This window comes from Oncorhynchus clarkii, unplaced genomic scaffold, assembly GCF_045791955.1.
Source record: "Oncorhynchus clarkii lewisi isolate Uvic-CL-2024 unplaced genomic scaffold, UVic_Ocla_1.0 unplaced_contig_11936_pilon_pilon, whole genome shotgun sequence".
Taxonomy (NCBI): Eukaryota; Metazoa; Chordata; class Actinopteri; order Salmoniformes; family Salmonidae; genus Oncorhynchus; species Oncorhynchus clarkii.
Genome location: NW_027261146.1, coordinates 803,696 through 820,000, shown reverse-complemented (window position 1 = coordinate 820,000; position 16,305 = coordinate 803,696). Strand labels below are relative to the sequence as shown.

General features: G+C 45.2%; 2 protein-coding genes across 2 annotated transcripts in view; one reads left to right on the top strand and one right to left on the bottom strand.

Moving 5' to 3' along the window:
* The window catches only part of LOC139405407 (tuberin-like), a gene marked incomplete at its 3' end in the record, with an annotated part of 20,637 nt that extends 14,837 nt beyond the window's left edge, over window positions 1–5,800 (bottom strand). Inside the window, exons 1-6 of the mRNA XM_071147725.1 lie at window positions 5,654–5,800; window positions 2,497–2,693; window positions 2,331–2,417; window positions 1,411–1,521; window positions 1,147–1,294; window positions 486–603 (exon numbers count right to left, since the gene is read on the bottom strand). Of these exons, the coding sequence (XP_071003826.1) occupies window positions 486–603; window positions 1,147–1,294; window positions 1,411–1,521; window positions 2,331–2,417; window positions 2,497–2,631 (599 nt within the window). The remainder of the gene's footprint in view (window positions 1–485; window positions 604–1,146; window positions 1,295–1,410; window positions 1,522–2,330; window positions 2,418–2,496; window positions 2,694–5,653) is intronic.
* Window positions 5,801–5,837: 37 nt separating this feature from the next.
* LOC139405416 (endonuclease III-like protein 1) lies at window positions 5,838–16,041 on the top strand. The gene is made up of 6 exons (XM_071147739.1): window positions 5,838–6,358; window positions 6,708–6,963; window positions 10,851–11,021; window positions 13,582–13,741; window positions 15,206–15,311; window positions 15,478–16,041. The coding sequence occupies exons 1-6, from the start codon at window positions 6,141–6,143 to the stop codon at window positions 15,884–15,886; spliced, it is 1,320 nt and encodes a 439-aa protein (XP_071003840.1). The 5' UTR covers window positions 5,838–6,140; the 3' UTR covers window positions 15,887–16,041.
* Window positions 16,042–16,305: the final 264 nt, after the last annotated feature.

The following is a 16,305-nucleotide window of genomic DNA, read 5'->3' as shown; positions in this document are numbered from 1 at the left end:
TGTGTGTGTGTGTGTGTGTGTGTGTGTGTGTGTGTGTGTATGTTTAACTAGTCATAAGACCCCACAAAAATATTATACTAACAAAAATTTGACGAACTGGGGACATGCCATTTCTAGTGGGGTTTAGGGTTTAGGGTAGAATTAGAGTTAGGTTGAGGGTTAGGAGCTAGGGTTTTGAGTTAAGGTTAGGGGTTAAGGTTAGGGGTTAAGGTTAGGGGTTAAGGTTAGGGGTTAAGGTTAGGGGTTAAGGTTAGGGGTTAAGGTTAGGGGTTAAGGTTAGGGGTTAAGGTTAGGGGTTAAGGTTAGGGGTTAAGGTTAGGGGTTAAGGTTAGGGGTTAAGGTTAGGGGTTAAGGTTAGGGGTTAAGGTTAGGGGTTAAGGTTAGGGATTAAGGTTAGGGTTCAGGTTAGGGAAAATAGTATTTTGAATGGGACTGAATTGTGTGTCCCCACAAGGTTAGTTGTACAAGACTGTGTGTGTTCTTACTGGACCATGACGGATACGTTCTGGTCGAGGTAGCAGCTGTTGAACTTGACCAGGTTGACCAGGACGTGGAGGAAGTCCGCGGTCAGACCAATGTCCATCCACAGCAGGACAAACCCAGCTGCAGGTGATCAATAAATTAAATCAACCAGTCAGTCAAAAATATCATGACCAAATCAGTCAAAAATATCATGACCAAATCAGTCAAACAATATCGTGTCCAAATCAGTCAAAAAATATCGTGACCAAATCAGTCAAAAAATATCGTGACCAAATCAGTCAAAAAATATCGTGACCAAATCAGTCAAAAAATATCATGACCAAATCAGTCAAACATATCATGACCAAATCAGTCAAAAATATCATGACCAAATCAGTCAAAAAATATCGTGACCAATCAGTCAAAAAATATCGTGACCAAATCAGTCAAAAAATATCGTGACCAAATCAGTCAAAAAATATCGTGACCAAATCAGTCAAAAAATATCGTGACCAATCAGTCAATATCTTTCTCAAGGGTCCCAGTTGGGCTGTTCATTGGACCAGTGAATATCTCGTGGACAGACTCCGTAACATGGTAACATGGTAGTGTAACGACTGTCAAAAGACTGTGGGGTGGAACCATCTACAGGTCACAGTGTAAAAAGGGTTGATGTTGTCTCACCTATGTCCTCCTCCAGGTACGTGATGTCCTTCCCGTTCTCCGTCAGGGCCTTGAACACCTCCAGCCTGTCAGACAGGTCCTCATTGGACGGCTGGTAGTCTCTGATCACCTTGAAGAAGAAGGCCCGCAGAGGACCCAGACGCTCACCCTGGTAGACACACACACAGAGAGACAGGAAGTCAACATAGCTTCTTGTTCCCTGAATCTGTGGTGCTTCCTAGTGTGTGTGTGTGTATGTGTGTGTGTCTCTGTGTGTGTGTGTACCTGTCCCTGTATGACAGCTTTGAGGAGCAGCAGGACAGCATGTCTAGCTTCAGGTGGCTGTTCTGGAGTCAGCATGTCCTCCACCGCCTTCCATACGGCTTCCACTGCATGCTGTAAAACACACACATTAATACACACACACACACACAGAGAGGGAGACAACACACACACACACACACACATTAATACATACACACACACAGAGACGGAGGCAACACACACACACACACACATTAATACACACACCAGATTAATAGACAGTTGGTTGTTTAGCAACAATAGCGACGTGCTGAAAAACAGACAGGGTCGGCTTAGATTGTTGGCAACACGGAAACTAAACATTTCATCTCCAAATGTTTATTGAAAACATAAATGCATCATTACAATGAAAACTGGTCTCTTAAATACATTATTACAATGAACACTGGTCTCTTAAATGCATCATTACAATGAACACTGGTCTCTTAAATGCATCATTACAATGAACACTGGTCTCTTAAATACATTATTACAATGAACACTGGTCTCTTAAATACATCATTACAATGAACACTGGTCTCTTAAATACATTATTACAATGAACACTGGTCTCTTAAATACATTTGCACAGTGAACACTGGTCTCTTAAATACATCATTACAGTTGTTGGTTAGCTAGCTAGCAGATTTTAACCATACAGTATTAGCATAGACGTGACCTCAGTCAAAACAAGACATGGTATCAAGAACCAGATTTTAAGAAACGAGCTGAAAAGGAGCCCCCGACGATTCCCCACACGACAGCTTCTTATCGCTGTGTGGCCATGTAGAATCACAACACACTGACTTCTGACACACTGAAGTGTGTGCATCTTTTTTGTGACGTTGTTAGCTAACCCGTCTACACACACACACACACACACACACGGTGTGCTCTCTCACCTCCTCAAACTTCTTGGCCTTGGCCAGGTCGGAGACATGGTTAGCAACCCGGATTCTGTTGCTAAGGCCACAGTCAGGGTGCAGCTCCTGAAGAGAAAGACAGCAAGATGGTCAGAGACAGAAAACTGATTGTGTGTGTGTGCAGTCGCGTCACACTCTCACATACCTTGAGTATATCCAGTGTGATGATGAACTCTGAGGGCTTGCTCTCTGTCTGCTTGCTGGGGGGTCGAGGGGATCCCAAACCAAATATCCCCTTTACCTTGTCCTTCAGACTCTCTTTACTGGGCTGCTTGTTCATGGCTGAGGGTCCAGGAGGGGTCCTGTGGGGAGGGACCAGGCAGCTTACACTCTACTGGGGCTCTGGGGGAAACAGAGGGAGGAACACAGGTTAGTAGAACCAGCAGGGTCAGAGAGAGAGAGAACATGAATAGTATTGGGTGGTAGAGAGAGAGAGAACATGAATAGTATTGGGTGGTAGAGAGAGAGAGAACATGAATAGTATTGGGTGGTAGAGAGAGAGAGAGAGAGAACATGAATAGTATTGGGTGGTAGGGAGAGAGAGAACATGAATAGTATTGGGTGGTAGAGAGAGAACATGAATAGTATTGGGTGGTAGGGAGAGAGAGAACATGAATAGTATTGGGGTGGTAGAGAGAGAGAGAACATGAATAGTATTGGGTGGTAGAGAGAGAACATGAATAGTATTGGGTGGTAGAGAGAGAACATGAATAGTATTGGGTGGTAGAGAGAGAACATGAATAGTATTGGGTGGTAGGGAGAGAGAGAACATGAATAGTATTGGGTGGTAGGGAGAGAGAGAGAGAGAGAGAACATGAATAGCATTGGGTGGTAGAGAGAACATGAATAGTATTGGGTGGTAGAGAGAGAGAACATGAATAGTATTGGGTGGTAGAGAGAGAGAGAACATGAATAGTATTGGGTGGTAGGGAGAGAGAGAGAGAGAGAACATGAATAGCATTGGGTGGTAGAGAGAGAGAACATGAATAGTATTGGGTGGTAGAGAGAGAGAACATGAACAGTATTGGGTGGTAGGGAGAGAGAGAACATGAATAGTATTGGGTGGTAGAGAGAGAGAACATGAATAGTACTGGGTGGTAGAGAGATAACATGAATAGTATTGGGTGGTAGAGAGAGAACATGAATAGTATTGGGTGGTAGAGAGAGAACATGAATAGTATTGGGTGGTAGGGAGAGAGAACATGAATAGTACTGGGTGGTAGAGAGAGAACATGAATAGTATTGGGTGGTAGAGAGAGAACATGAATAGTATTGGGTGGTAGAGAGAGAGAGAACATGAATAGTATTGGGTGGTAGAGAGAGAGAGAACATGAATAGTATTGGGTGGTAGAGAGAGAGAGAACATGAATAGTATTGGGTGGTAGAGAGAGAGAGAACATGAATAGTATTGGGTGGTAGAGAGAGAGAACATGAATAGTACTGGGTGGTAGAGAGATAACATGAATAGTATTGGGTGGTAGAGAGAGAACATGAATAGTACTGGGTGGTAGAGAGAGAACATGAATAGTATTGGGTGGTAGAGAGAGAGAGAACATGAATAGTATTGGGTGGTAGAGAGAGAGAGAACATGAATAGTATTGGGTGGTAGAGAGAGAGAGAACATGAATAGTATTGGGTGGTAGAGAGAGAGAGAACATGAATAGTATTGGGTGGTAGAGAGAGAGAGAACATGAATAGTATTGGGTGGTAGAGAGAGAGAGAACATGAATAGTATTGGGTGGTAGAGAGAGAGAGAACATGAATAGTATTGGGTGGTAGAGAGAGAGAACATGAATAGTATTGGGTGGTAGAGAGAGAGAACATGAATAGTATTGGGTGGTAGAGAGAACATGAATAGTATTGGGTGGTAGAGAGAGAACATTAATAGTATTGGGTGGTAGAGAGAGAACATTAATAGTATTGGGTGGTAGAGAGAGAACATGAATAGTTTTGGGTGGTAGGGAGAGAACATGAATAGTATTGGGTGGTAGAGAGAGAACATTAATAGTATTGGGTGGTAGAGAGAACATGAATAGTATTGGGTGGTAGAGAGAGAACATTAATAGTACTGGCTGGTAGAGAGAGAACATGAATAGTACTGGGTGGTAGAGAGAGAACATTAATAGTATTGGGTGGTCCATTATTCCACTCCTCTATGGGAACTTTGTATCATTTAGATAAGCCATGGAGTTGTCTTGGTGTCTCGGAAAACAGTTGGTTATCAATGTTCAGTTTATTGACTACGTTTCCTCAAATCCTACCCACTCGCCTTCTTTTAACCACAAGGTTTCTTCTCCTCAGGCCTTCAATGTTTTTTATTTATATTTATACCAGAAATAAAATTCACTCAAAATGTGTTTTGAGTACAAGGAATCAAGGAAAGATCAATTGAGAGAGCCCTGGCCCAACTTTTTGCATTACGTGACTGCTGTTAGTTTCTGTCAAACAGATAAATGACTGACAGAGACATGCCCCAACATCACACCCCTTCTCGACATCGTTTGTGTCCTTTGCACCTGTGGTTCTCCATAAATTAGTGCACGTCCAGACTCACACCACATGCATCTTGCAAAGCGAGCTAGGGGTTAGGAGCTAGGGGTTAGGAGCTAGGGGTTTGGGGCACGTCCAGACTCACACCACATGCATCTTGCAAAGCGAGCTAGGGGTTAGGAGCACATGAGATAGCAAACAATTGCCCTAGAACCATTCCATTCCTCTGCACATTCTAAAGGGCCTTGATATGATATTCATAACGTTGTTGTTACATAAAGCGAATAATAACCGCTTGTACAGAAAGCAGCTAGGATGACTCTGTTATGGTCACGGGAAAGTGGTAGTTTGTGTGTCCGTGCTAATATAGAATACGCCCCAAATGGCACAATCACTACATATAGAATATAGTGCCATTTGGGACGCAATTAGGCTATACTTCAGTAGCTAGTCAGTAGTACCTACAACCTCGGGATCAGCGACAATCATCTATTGAGTTCTAGCTGGGGAGAGAGAGAGTACCACGAAACAAACAAGAATGTTGAAATAATTCTCCCTGTCAAGCAGAGAGAGAACCGAGTGAAAAACGACAGCTAACTAATATTATCTAGTTCAGTTTTAGAGGTAACAACAGTACCCATTCAGGTGCCCATTCGTGTATGTTCAACATCCGTCCGGAACAGCTGACAAAATAGCGGACAGGGAGAGAGAAAGAGCGACACAAACAAGCACTAATAAATAGATATTGTTGACTAGCTATCTGCTCGTTTTTGTTCCAGACCTAGGGCTTTAAAAACAACGGAAGTTCATACCTTCTATCGATCTAGATGTGTTTCTGGCGTCATTCACGTGAGGCTGGCAGGTGGACAAAATACCGAGCAAGACAAATTCATGCATTTAGAATTTGTTTATCCCAATTTTTCAAAAGCTTTCCCCAAGTCAGATCAGTCCACCCACTCGACAACCGGATGGACTGTCGGGCACTTCCTATAAAAACACGTTTGTCGCGGGAGCTGATGGGAAATGTAGTTCCTACTAAAAACATTGCTCGACGAAGCAAGAGGTGTCGAGTTAAAAATGTAACATGTGTTTAATGTTCTAGTTTGTCTTAACGTGCCTGTCGTTTGAAAATGAAATCAACAACCCTAGTAGGTCACGTTTCAATATCCATCAATAGTACTTGGAAAATGTTACCAAAACTTGCATACATGTGTTTTAGCTAGCTAACCAGATTATCACTAAAATAGATAACAAGCTAATGTTGTTAGCCACGTCCCACTTGCAGCACAACTGTCTCCTATGCTTTCCACTGTTTTAAATATGACCTCGCCTTATTTCGTTGAGAGTACCGCGGTCATCACTCGGAGCGGTAACAAGACCGTGCCCCGTGCCGGTTTAGCCACGACGTTAAAAACTAGGATGGAGAGGAGAGTGTTGAGGGCGCACGTGAAACAGGAGGAAGAAGATTCGAGCGTATCAAATCAGAGTTTGGGACGAGACGCTTCAGGTATGAATCCGTTTTATCACAACATTGCCCTTCTGACATTTACAAACTGAAGCAATGTCTTGCTGCATGATTGAGGGACTTTCAGATGGGACAAGCTGTAGCCTAAAACAACAACTAAGAGATGACGACAGTCTTCAGAGAAAGAGAGCCTATGGCCTGGCTATATGCACACAGTCTGAATACACCACTAATATATTTGACACAGGTGACGATGAAGTCTACTACTTCCTGTATGTTCAGTTGTTCTGTACATGAAGAATGTGACATCATTTCTGTATGCCTCAGAATGTTCAGCACACCTCATCACTCAACTTCTGTCCCCCGCCCCTACTTTACCTTGCAGATATTGGCTCCTCTAGGTTCCGTTGCTCATCCATCGGCCAATCACAAGCTGAGCCAGACAAAGCCCTGTCCCTGTTACCACTGGCACCCATCCTGCGTAGGAGGCGGGGCCAGGTGAAGGTGGAATACGATGGGAAGGAGGAGCCTAAACACTGGGAGCCTCCTGATTGGAGCAAGCAGCTGGGTCATGTGCGTCAGATGAGGAGCGCCAGGGACGCGCCTGTTGACCTCATGGGGGCGGAGAAATGCTACGACACACACGCCCCTGATGAGGTGGGTGAGACCCCACTGGTTTCTGTCTCTCTGTCGTACACCCCCCACTACCGTACATCCTCTCCTCTCTCTCCCTCTTACCTCCCCACCTTCCTTCCTCTCCCCTCCTCTCTCCCCCTCTTACCTCCCCACCTTCCTTCCTCTCTCCCCCTCTTACCTCCCCACCTTCCTTCCTCTCTCCTCCTCTTACCTCCCCACCTACACCCTGGCCACTGTCTCCCCTCCACCTCTGTCCGCTCCCTCATCCTCTCCGGGTCAGAGGTGGACCAGCCCCTGCTACCCCCTGCTCCGTGCCGTCCACACATTCTTCCCCGGGTATCATGAACCTCCTGTTGACCTACCAAGAGACCGCTTCCTGCCTCGGCCCCTCCCTCTCCCGCGCCCTCACCTTCCCCGAGTTCGCCCTCACCTTCCCCGAGTTCGCCCTCACCTTCCCCGAGTTCGCCCTAGCCTTCTCCTGCTTCACAGAGGTTGTGAATTCAGTCCACCCTGCCGGGCAGAGGGAGCTCAACGGTTACCTGTCTGTCGTCTCTGACCTGGCATTCACCTGGGGTGGAGACCTGATCTACACCTGGGGTGGAGACCTGATCTACACCTGGGGGGCGGAGACCTGATCTACACCTGGGGGGCGGAGACCTGATCTACACCTGGGGGGCGGAGACCTGATCTACACCTGGGGGGCGGAGACCTGATCTACACCTGGGGGGCGGAGACCTGATCTACACCTGGGGGGCGGAGGCCTGATCTACACCTGTGGGGCGGAGGCCTGATCTACACCTGGGGGGCGGAGACCTGATCTACACCTGGGGGGCGGAGACCTGATTTACACCTGGGGGGCGGAGACCTGATTTACACCTGGGGGGCGGAGACCTGATCTACACCTGGGGGGCGGAGACCTGATCTACACCTGGGGGGCGGAGACCTGATCTACACCTGGGGGCGGAGACCTGATCTACACCAGGGGGGCGGAGACCTGATCTACACCTGGGGGGCGGAGACTTGATCTACACCTGGGGGGCGGAGACCTGATCTACACCTGGGGGGCGGAGACCTGATCTACACCTGGGGGGCGGAGACCTGATTTACACCTGGGGGGCGGAGACCTGATCTACACCTGGGGGGCGGAGACCTGATCTACACCTGGGGGGCGGAGACCTGATCTACACCTGGGGGCGGAGACCTGATCTACACCAGGGGGGCGGAGACCTGATCTACACCTGGGGGGCGGAGACTTGATCTACACCTGGGGGGCGGAGACCTGATCTACACCTGGGGGGCGGAGACCTGATCTACACCTGGGAGGCGGAGACCTGATCTACACCTGGGGGGCGGAGACCTGATCTACACCAACCACACCAACCACTGTCAGAAATAGGCTACACCAGGGCTTTGTGCATTTTGACCCTATATTTCACCCCTAAGGTAATGTAGGAGGTTGAGGGAGCTCCGCTCTCCACCCCCCCCCCAACAACAAATAATACCCCTGAAAATGGTCAACCGGGTTAAATATGCTCACGAGATGTTTCACTGTCTGTCAAAGACCACTGGGTTTAGCACTGATACTGGTCTATGTAGAACTGGCCAGGATCTATGTAGGATTATGTAGTACTGGCCAGGATCTATGTAGGATTATGTAGTACTGGCCAGGATCTATGTAGGATTATGTAGTACTGGCCAGGATCTATGAAGGATTATGTAGTACTGGCCAGGATCTATGTAGGATTATGTAGTACTGGCCAGGATCTATGAAGGATGATGTAGTACTGGCCAGGATCTATGAAGGATGATGTAGTACTGGCCAGGATCTATGAAGGATGATGTAGTACTGGCCAGGATCTATGAAGGATGATGTAGTACTGGCCAGGATCTATGAAGGATGATGTAGTACTGGCCAGGATATATGAAGGATGATGTAGTACTGGCCAGGATCTATGTAGGATTATGTAGTACTGGCCAGGATCTATGTAGGATTATGTAGTACTGGCCAGGATCTATGTAGGATTATGTAGTACTGGCCAGGATCTATGAAGGATTATGTAGTACTGGCCAGGATCTATGAAGGATGATGTAGTACTGGCCAGGATCTATGAAGGATTATGTAGCACTGGTTAGGATCTATGTAGGCCTATGAAGGACTATGTAGAACAGGGTCTATGTCACATTATGTAGTACTGGTAATGCCACAATGTAACACTGGTCATGACAATATGTAACACACAAAGGTCTCATTGCTGACACATACAGTATGTCGTCTGTGCCAATCACACAAACTCCTTTTCCACGGCTGGTGGTGGCTGTTTCCTGTAGGACGTTAGAACACACCCAGGTAGTAGCAGGGTTCCACCAGTAGAACTAGATGAACCCTGCAGGTAGAACAGTAGAATACACAGAGGTGGTAGCAGGGTTCCATGCAGGTAGAACAGTAGATTACACAGAGGTAGTAGCAGGGTTCCACCAGTAGAACTAGATGAACCCTGCAGGTAGAACAGTAGAACACACAGAGGTAGTAGCAGGGTTCCACCAGTAGAACTAGATGAACCCTGCAGGTAGAACAGTAGAACACACAGAGGTAGTAGCAGGGTTCCACCACTAGATGAACCCTGCAGGTAGAACAGTAGAACACAGAGGTAGTAGCAGGGTTCCACCACTAGATGAACCCTGCAGGTAGAACAGCAGAGTGCCCATTAGAGGTGGAGGGGTTCTACAGAGCAGGGTCAGAAGGCTGTATATCTGATTTATGTTCCAGGATAAAGGTGAAATACATCCAGCACTATAAAAGGAGGATGTGGAACTGCAGTTATGTCACTGGATATGATTTGTTACGAAACAAACAGGGCAAACGTGTTGGAGATGGGAGATGGGCCGAGCTAGCTAGCTGGGGTGTATTCATTAGGAACCAAACAGAACTAGGCAGGACTTAGCTGAATTTGTCCAATAGAAACACTTGATTTCGCTGCAGAACGTTTCCCGTTGGAAAACTTTTTGCTACAGTGTGCGACTAATTAATACATCCCAAGCTGTTTTCATGAGGCCAGTTCAATCAGGCTTTACCACCATGACAGACAAGGATATACAAGTTAGATGTTACGTGACATGTTAGTTATGCACACCTGTTCTCCCACCAGGAGTGATGAGTCAACCTCATTCTGAGACCTCTTTAGAAACAGTGTACGCCTACTGAACACTCCATTCTAACAAGGCAGTGCATAAGAGGCATACTAGCAAGGAGATACTTTTGGTTATGTAATGTATGTGGACACCTGCTCATTGAACATCTCATTCCAAAATCATGGGCATTTTATATTGAGTTGGTCCCCCTCTTTTACTGCTATAACAGCCTCCACTCTTCTGGGAAGGCTTTCCACTAGATGTTGGAACATTGCTGCAGGGACTTGCAGCCAAGAGAGAGCATTAGTGAGGTCGGGCACTGATGTTGGGCGATTAGGCCTGGTTTGCAGTCGGCGTTTCAATTCATCCCAAAGGTGTTCGATGGGGTTGAGGTCAGGGCTATGTGCATGCCAGTCAAGTTCTTCCACATTGCTCCACACTCTGTATGGGCCTCGCTTTGTGCACGGAGACATTGTCATACTGAACCAGGAAAGGGCCTTTTCCCCAAACTGTTGCCACAAAGTTGGAAGCACAGAATCATCTAGAATGTCATTGTATGCTGTAGCATTGAGATTTCCCTTCACTAGTACTAAGGGGCCCGATCCATTAAAAACAGCCCCAGACCGTTATTCTTCTTCCACCAAACTTTACAGTTGGCACTATGCATTGGGGCAGGTAGCGTTTTCCTGGCATCCGCCAAACCCAGATTCATCGATTGGGACGGCCAGATGATGAAGTGTGATTCATCTCTCTCCCCTCCTCCTCATCTCTTCCACCAGGTACGACGTTACCAGGTGCTGGTGTCTCTGATGTTGTCAAGCCAGACAAGGGACCAGGTGACCAGTGCGGCTCTGCAGAGACTCAGGGCTCATGGCTGTACAGTGGACAACATAGTCAATACTGACGATGACACACTGGGACAACTCATCTACCCTGTTGGCTTCTGGAGGGTAACGCACACTATACACTGCCTTCACAAAGTATTCACACCCCTTGACTTTTTCCACATTTTGTTGTGTTACAAAGTGGGATTAAAATTGATTTAATTGTCGGGTTATGGGTCAACGATCTACACTCTGTCACAGATAAAGTATAAATATTTGTAGAAAATGAATGGAAATAAAACACTAATATATCTTGATTAGATACGTATTCAACCCCCTGAATCAATACATGTGACAGCGACTACAGCTGTGAGTCTTTCTGGGTACATCTGTAAGAGCTCTCTACACCTAGATTGATCTGTGAATCTTTCTGGGTACATCTGTAAGAGCTCTCTACACCTAGATTGATCTGTGAATCTTTCTGGGTACATCTGTAAGAGCTCTCTACACCTAGATTGATCTGTGAGTCTTTCTGGGTACATCTCTAATAGCTCTCTACACCTAGATTGATCTGTGAGTCTTTCTGGGTGCATCTCTAAGAGCTCTCTACACCTAGATTGATCTGTGAGTCTTTCTGGGTACATCTCTAAGAGCTCTCTACACCTAGATTGATCTGTGAGTCTTTCTGGGTACATCTCTAAGAGCTCTCTACACCTAGATTGATCTGTGAGTCTTTCTGGGTACATCTCTAAGAGCTCTCTACACCTAGATTGATCTGTGAGTCTTTCTGGGTACATCTCTAAGAGCTCTCTACACCTAGATTGATCTGTGAGTCTTTCTGGGTACATCTCTAAGAGCTCTCTACACCTAGATTGATCTGTGAGTCTTTCTGGGTGCATCTCTAAGAGCTCTCTACACCTAGATTGATATGTGAGTCTTTCTGGGTACATCTCTAAGAGCTCTCTACACCTAGATTGATCTGTGAGTCTTTCTGGGTACATCTCTAAGAGCTCTCTACACCTAGATTGATCTGTGAGTCTTTTTGGGTACATCTCTAAGAGCTCTCTACACCTAGATTGATCTGTGAGTCTTTCTGGGTACATCTCTAAGAGCTCTCTACACCTAGATTGATCTGTGAGTCTTTCTGGGTACATCTCTAAGAGCTCTCTACACCTAGATTGATCTGTGAGTCTTTCTGGGTACATCTCTAAGAGCTCTCTACACCTAGATTGATCTATGAGTCTTTCTGGGTGCATCTCTAAGAGCTCTCTACACCTAGATTGATCTATGAGTCTTTCTGGGTACATCTCTAAGAGCACTCTACACCTAGATTGATCTGTGAGTCTTTCTGGGTACATCTCTAAGAGCTCTCTACAGCTAGATTGATCTGTGAGTCTTTCTGGGTACATCTCTAAGAGCTCTCTACACCTAGATTGTGTATCATTTGTCCATTATTCTTTTCAAAATTCTTCAAGCTTCGTCAAATTGGTTGTTGTTCATTGCTAGACAACCATTAGGTCTTGCCATATATATTTTTATTTAAGTCGACATTGTAACTCTGCCACTCAGGAACATTAACTGTCTTCCTGGTAAGCAACTCCAGTGTAGATTTGGCCTTGTGTTTTAGGTTATTGTCCTGCTGAAAGATGAATTCATCTGCCAGGGTCTGGTGGAAAGCAGACTGAAGCAGGTTTTCCTCCAGGATTTTGCCTGTGCTTAGCTCCATTCTGTTTATTTTATCCTGAAAAACTCTCCTGTCCTTAACAATTAAAAGCATACCCATAACATGATGCAGCCACCACTATCCTTTAAAATATGGAGATTGGTAATCCGTAATATGTTTGAGGCAAATCCAATACAACACTTTGTATTCAGGACAAAAAATGTATTGCTTTGACACATTTTTTGCAGTATTACTTTAGTGACTTGTTGCAAACAGGATGTATGTTCTGGAGTATTTGTATTCTGTACAGGCTTCCTTCTTTTCACTTGGTCATTTATGTTGGTATTGTGGAGTAACTACAATGTTGTTGATCCATCCTCAGTGTTTTATCACAGCCATTAAACTTAGTCACCATTTGTCTCATGGTGAAATCCCTGAGCAGTTTCCTTCCTCTCCGGCAACTGAGTTGGGATGAACGCCTGTATCTTTGTAGTGACTGGGTGTATCGACACACCATCCAAAGTGTAATTAATAACTTCACCATGTTGAAAGAGATATTCAATATCTGCTTTTTATTTTTTACCCATCTACCAACCCATCTGCTCTACTTTGTGAGACATTGGAAAACCTTCCTCGTCTTTGTGGTTGAATCTGTTTGAAATGAACTGCTATGTGTGGGGTACAGAGATGAGGCAGTCATTCAAAAATCATGTTAAACACTATTATTGCACACAGAATGAGTCAATGCTCTTGTTAAGCAAATATTTACGCCTGAAATTAGTCTTTCCACAACAAAGGGTTGAATACTCAAAACATTTCAGATTTTGAATAATTAATTTGTAAAAGAATAAAAACATCCCACATTATGGGGTATTGTGGGTAGGCCAGTGACAAATCTCAATGTAATCCATTTTAAATTCAGGCTGTACCATGTGGAAAAAGTCAAGGGGTGTGAATACTTGTGAATAAAACCTTGATATGTCTTCTCTCCTACCCCCCCCCCCCCCCCCCCCCCTCCTCCAGACCAAGGTGAAGTACCTGAAGCAGACGTCAGTGATGCTCCAGAGGGAGTTTAGAGGGGACATCCCGAACACAGTGGAGGGCCTGGTACGACTACCTGGAGTAGGACCCAAGATGGCTCACCTGGCCATGGACATCGCCTGGCACCAGGTCTCTGGCATAGGTAGGTATGGCTCATATACAGTTTGAAGTCGGAAGTTTACATACAGTTTAGCCAAATACATTTAAAGTTTTTCACAATTCTTGACATTTAATCCTAGTAAAAATTCCCTGTCTTAGGTCAGTTAGGATCACCACTTTATTTTAATAATGTGAAATGTTAGAATAATAGTAGAGGTTTTATTTCTTTCATCACATTCCCAGTGGGTCAGAAGTTTACATACACTCAATTAGTATTTGGTAGCATTGCCTTTAAATTGTTTAACTTGGGTCAAACATTTCAGGTAGTCTTCCACAAGCTTCCCACAATAAGTTGGGTGAAATTTGGCCCATTCCTGCTGACAGAGCTGGTGTAACAGAGCCAGGTTTGTAGGCCTCCTTGCTCGCACACGCTTTTTCAGTTCTGCCCTCACATTTTCTATAGGATTGAGTTCAGGGCTTTGTGATGACCACTCCAATACCTTGACTTTGTTGTCCTTAAGCCATTTTGCCACAACTTTGTTTGCTTGGGGTCATTGTCCATTTGGAAGACCCATTTGTGACCAAGCTTTAACTCCCTGACTGATATCTTGAGATGTTGCTTCAATATATCCACATAATGTTCCATCCTCATGATGCCATCTATTTTGTGAAGTGCACCTGTCCCTCCTGCAGCAAAGCACCCCCACTACATGATGCTGCCACCCCCGTGCTTCACGGTTCTGATGGTGTTCTTCGGCTTGAAAGCCTCCCACCTTTTTCCTCAACATAACGATGGTCATTATGGCCAAACAGTTATATTTTTGTTTCATCAAATGATGGTGTTTATACTTGCGTACCATTGTTTGTACAGATGAACATGGTACCTTCAGGTGTCTGGGAATTGCTCCCAAGGATGAACCAGACTTGTGGAGGTCTACAATTTTTTTCTGAGATCTTGGCTGATTTCTTTTGATTTCCCCATGATGTCAAGCAAAGAGGCACTGAGTTTGAAGGTAGGCCTTGAAATACATCCACAGGTACACCTCCAATTGACTCAGGCTAATTGACATTATTTATCAGAAGCTTCTAAAGCCATGACATTTTCTGGAATTTTCCAAGCTGTTTCAAGGCAAAGTCAAGTTAGTGTATGTAAACTTCTGACCCACTGGAATTGTGATACAGTGAATTGTAAGGGAAATAATCTGTCTGTAAACAATTGTTGGAAAAATGACTTGTCATGCACAAAGTAGATGTCCTAACCAACTTGCCAAAACTGTAGTTAGTTAACAAGAAATTTGTGGAGTGGTTGAAAAACAAGTTTTGATGACTCCAATCTAAGTATATGTAAATTTCTGACTTCAATTGTAGGACTACAAATCCCATACTCTAGTCTGCATGTTGTGATGTGGTGTGGTCTGATGTTGTGCAGAGTTGTAGTTCTATTGGATTATATTGTGGGCGTCTTTTATAATGGGATAGTTTTTCTATTGTTTGTGCGTGTGAGTAGGCGTGGACACACACGTCCACCGTATCTCCAACCGGCTGGGATGGACGAGAGGTGGGACCAAGAACCCAGAGGAGACACGCAAGGCCCTGGAAGACTGGTTACCAAGGTGACACCACCACTTCCTCTACCCCATCAGGTCACTCGTTAACCAGTCACTGACCAATCAGATCCCTTACAGCAGGAAAGAGAAACATTTTGCCTTGTGATTTCTGTCCGACATGATTTTGATGAAGACGGGGATTGATGATCTTCCCCTCTCTTCCCCGACACAGGGATCTATGGAGTGAGATCAACTGGTTGCTGGTGGGGTTTGGTCAACAGGTGTGTCTACCTGTCAATCCTCTCTGCTCCGTGTGTCTGAACCAGCACAGCTGCCCCTCCGCCCACCAAGCCAAGAGGCCTAAAGCTGGGTCACCTCGCTCACCACACTCCCCCAAGACCTCCAGGGTCAAGCTGGAGCCTGGTTCGCTTGGTTTGAGGTTACCACCCCCCTCAGCCACACCGGTCAAAGAGGAATCTCTGGCTACCACCCTCTCCTGCCCAGAAAGAGGAAGTCGAAAGCCAAAACCTTCTCTACATGATACGACAGAAGAGGGTAGCATCCCTTTAGAAATGTCAGGACCGTGTCCTAATTCTCTCTCCTTCCTCCCAAAGTGTGCTCTTGTCACTTCCCTTGACTGATGTGACATGACCAGTACTAGAGATAGGGTGGTAACTCCTACTAGCCCAGTGGTATTAACTGCTTTAGCGGGGAGACCATTTTTGGACCGAATTTCTGTGGACTCATTTATTTCTCACAACACCCCAAAACTAAACCTTCAAATCTTTACATTTAGATTTTTACTTACACTAATAAATAAATTCTCAATGAAATAATTTTTCAAATGATCTCAAACACATTTGTATATTGTCCAATACAATAATCGTCACTTAATGTTTTGTTCCCAAAACAGACCTGACAATTTATTTATCCTTTAACTAGGCAAGTCAGTTAAGAACAAATTCTTATTGACAATGATGGCCGAGGAACGGTGGGTTAACTGCCTTGTTCAGGGGCAGACCGACAGATTGTGATCTCAGGGATTCGATCACTGGCCCAA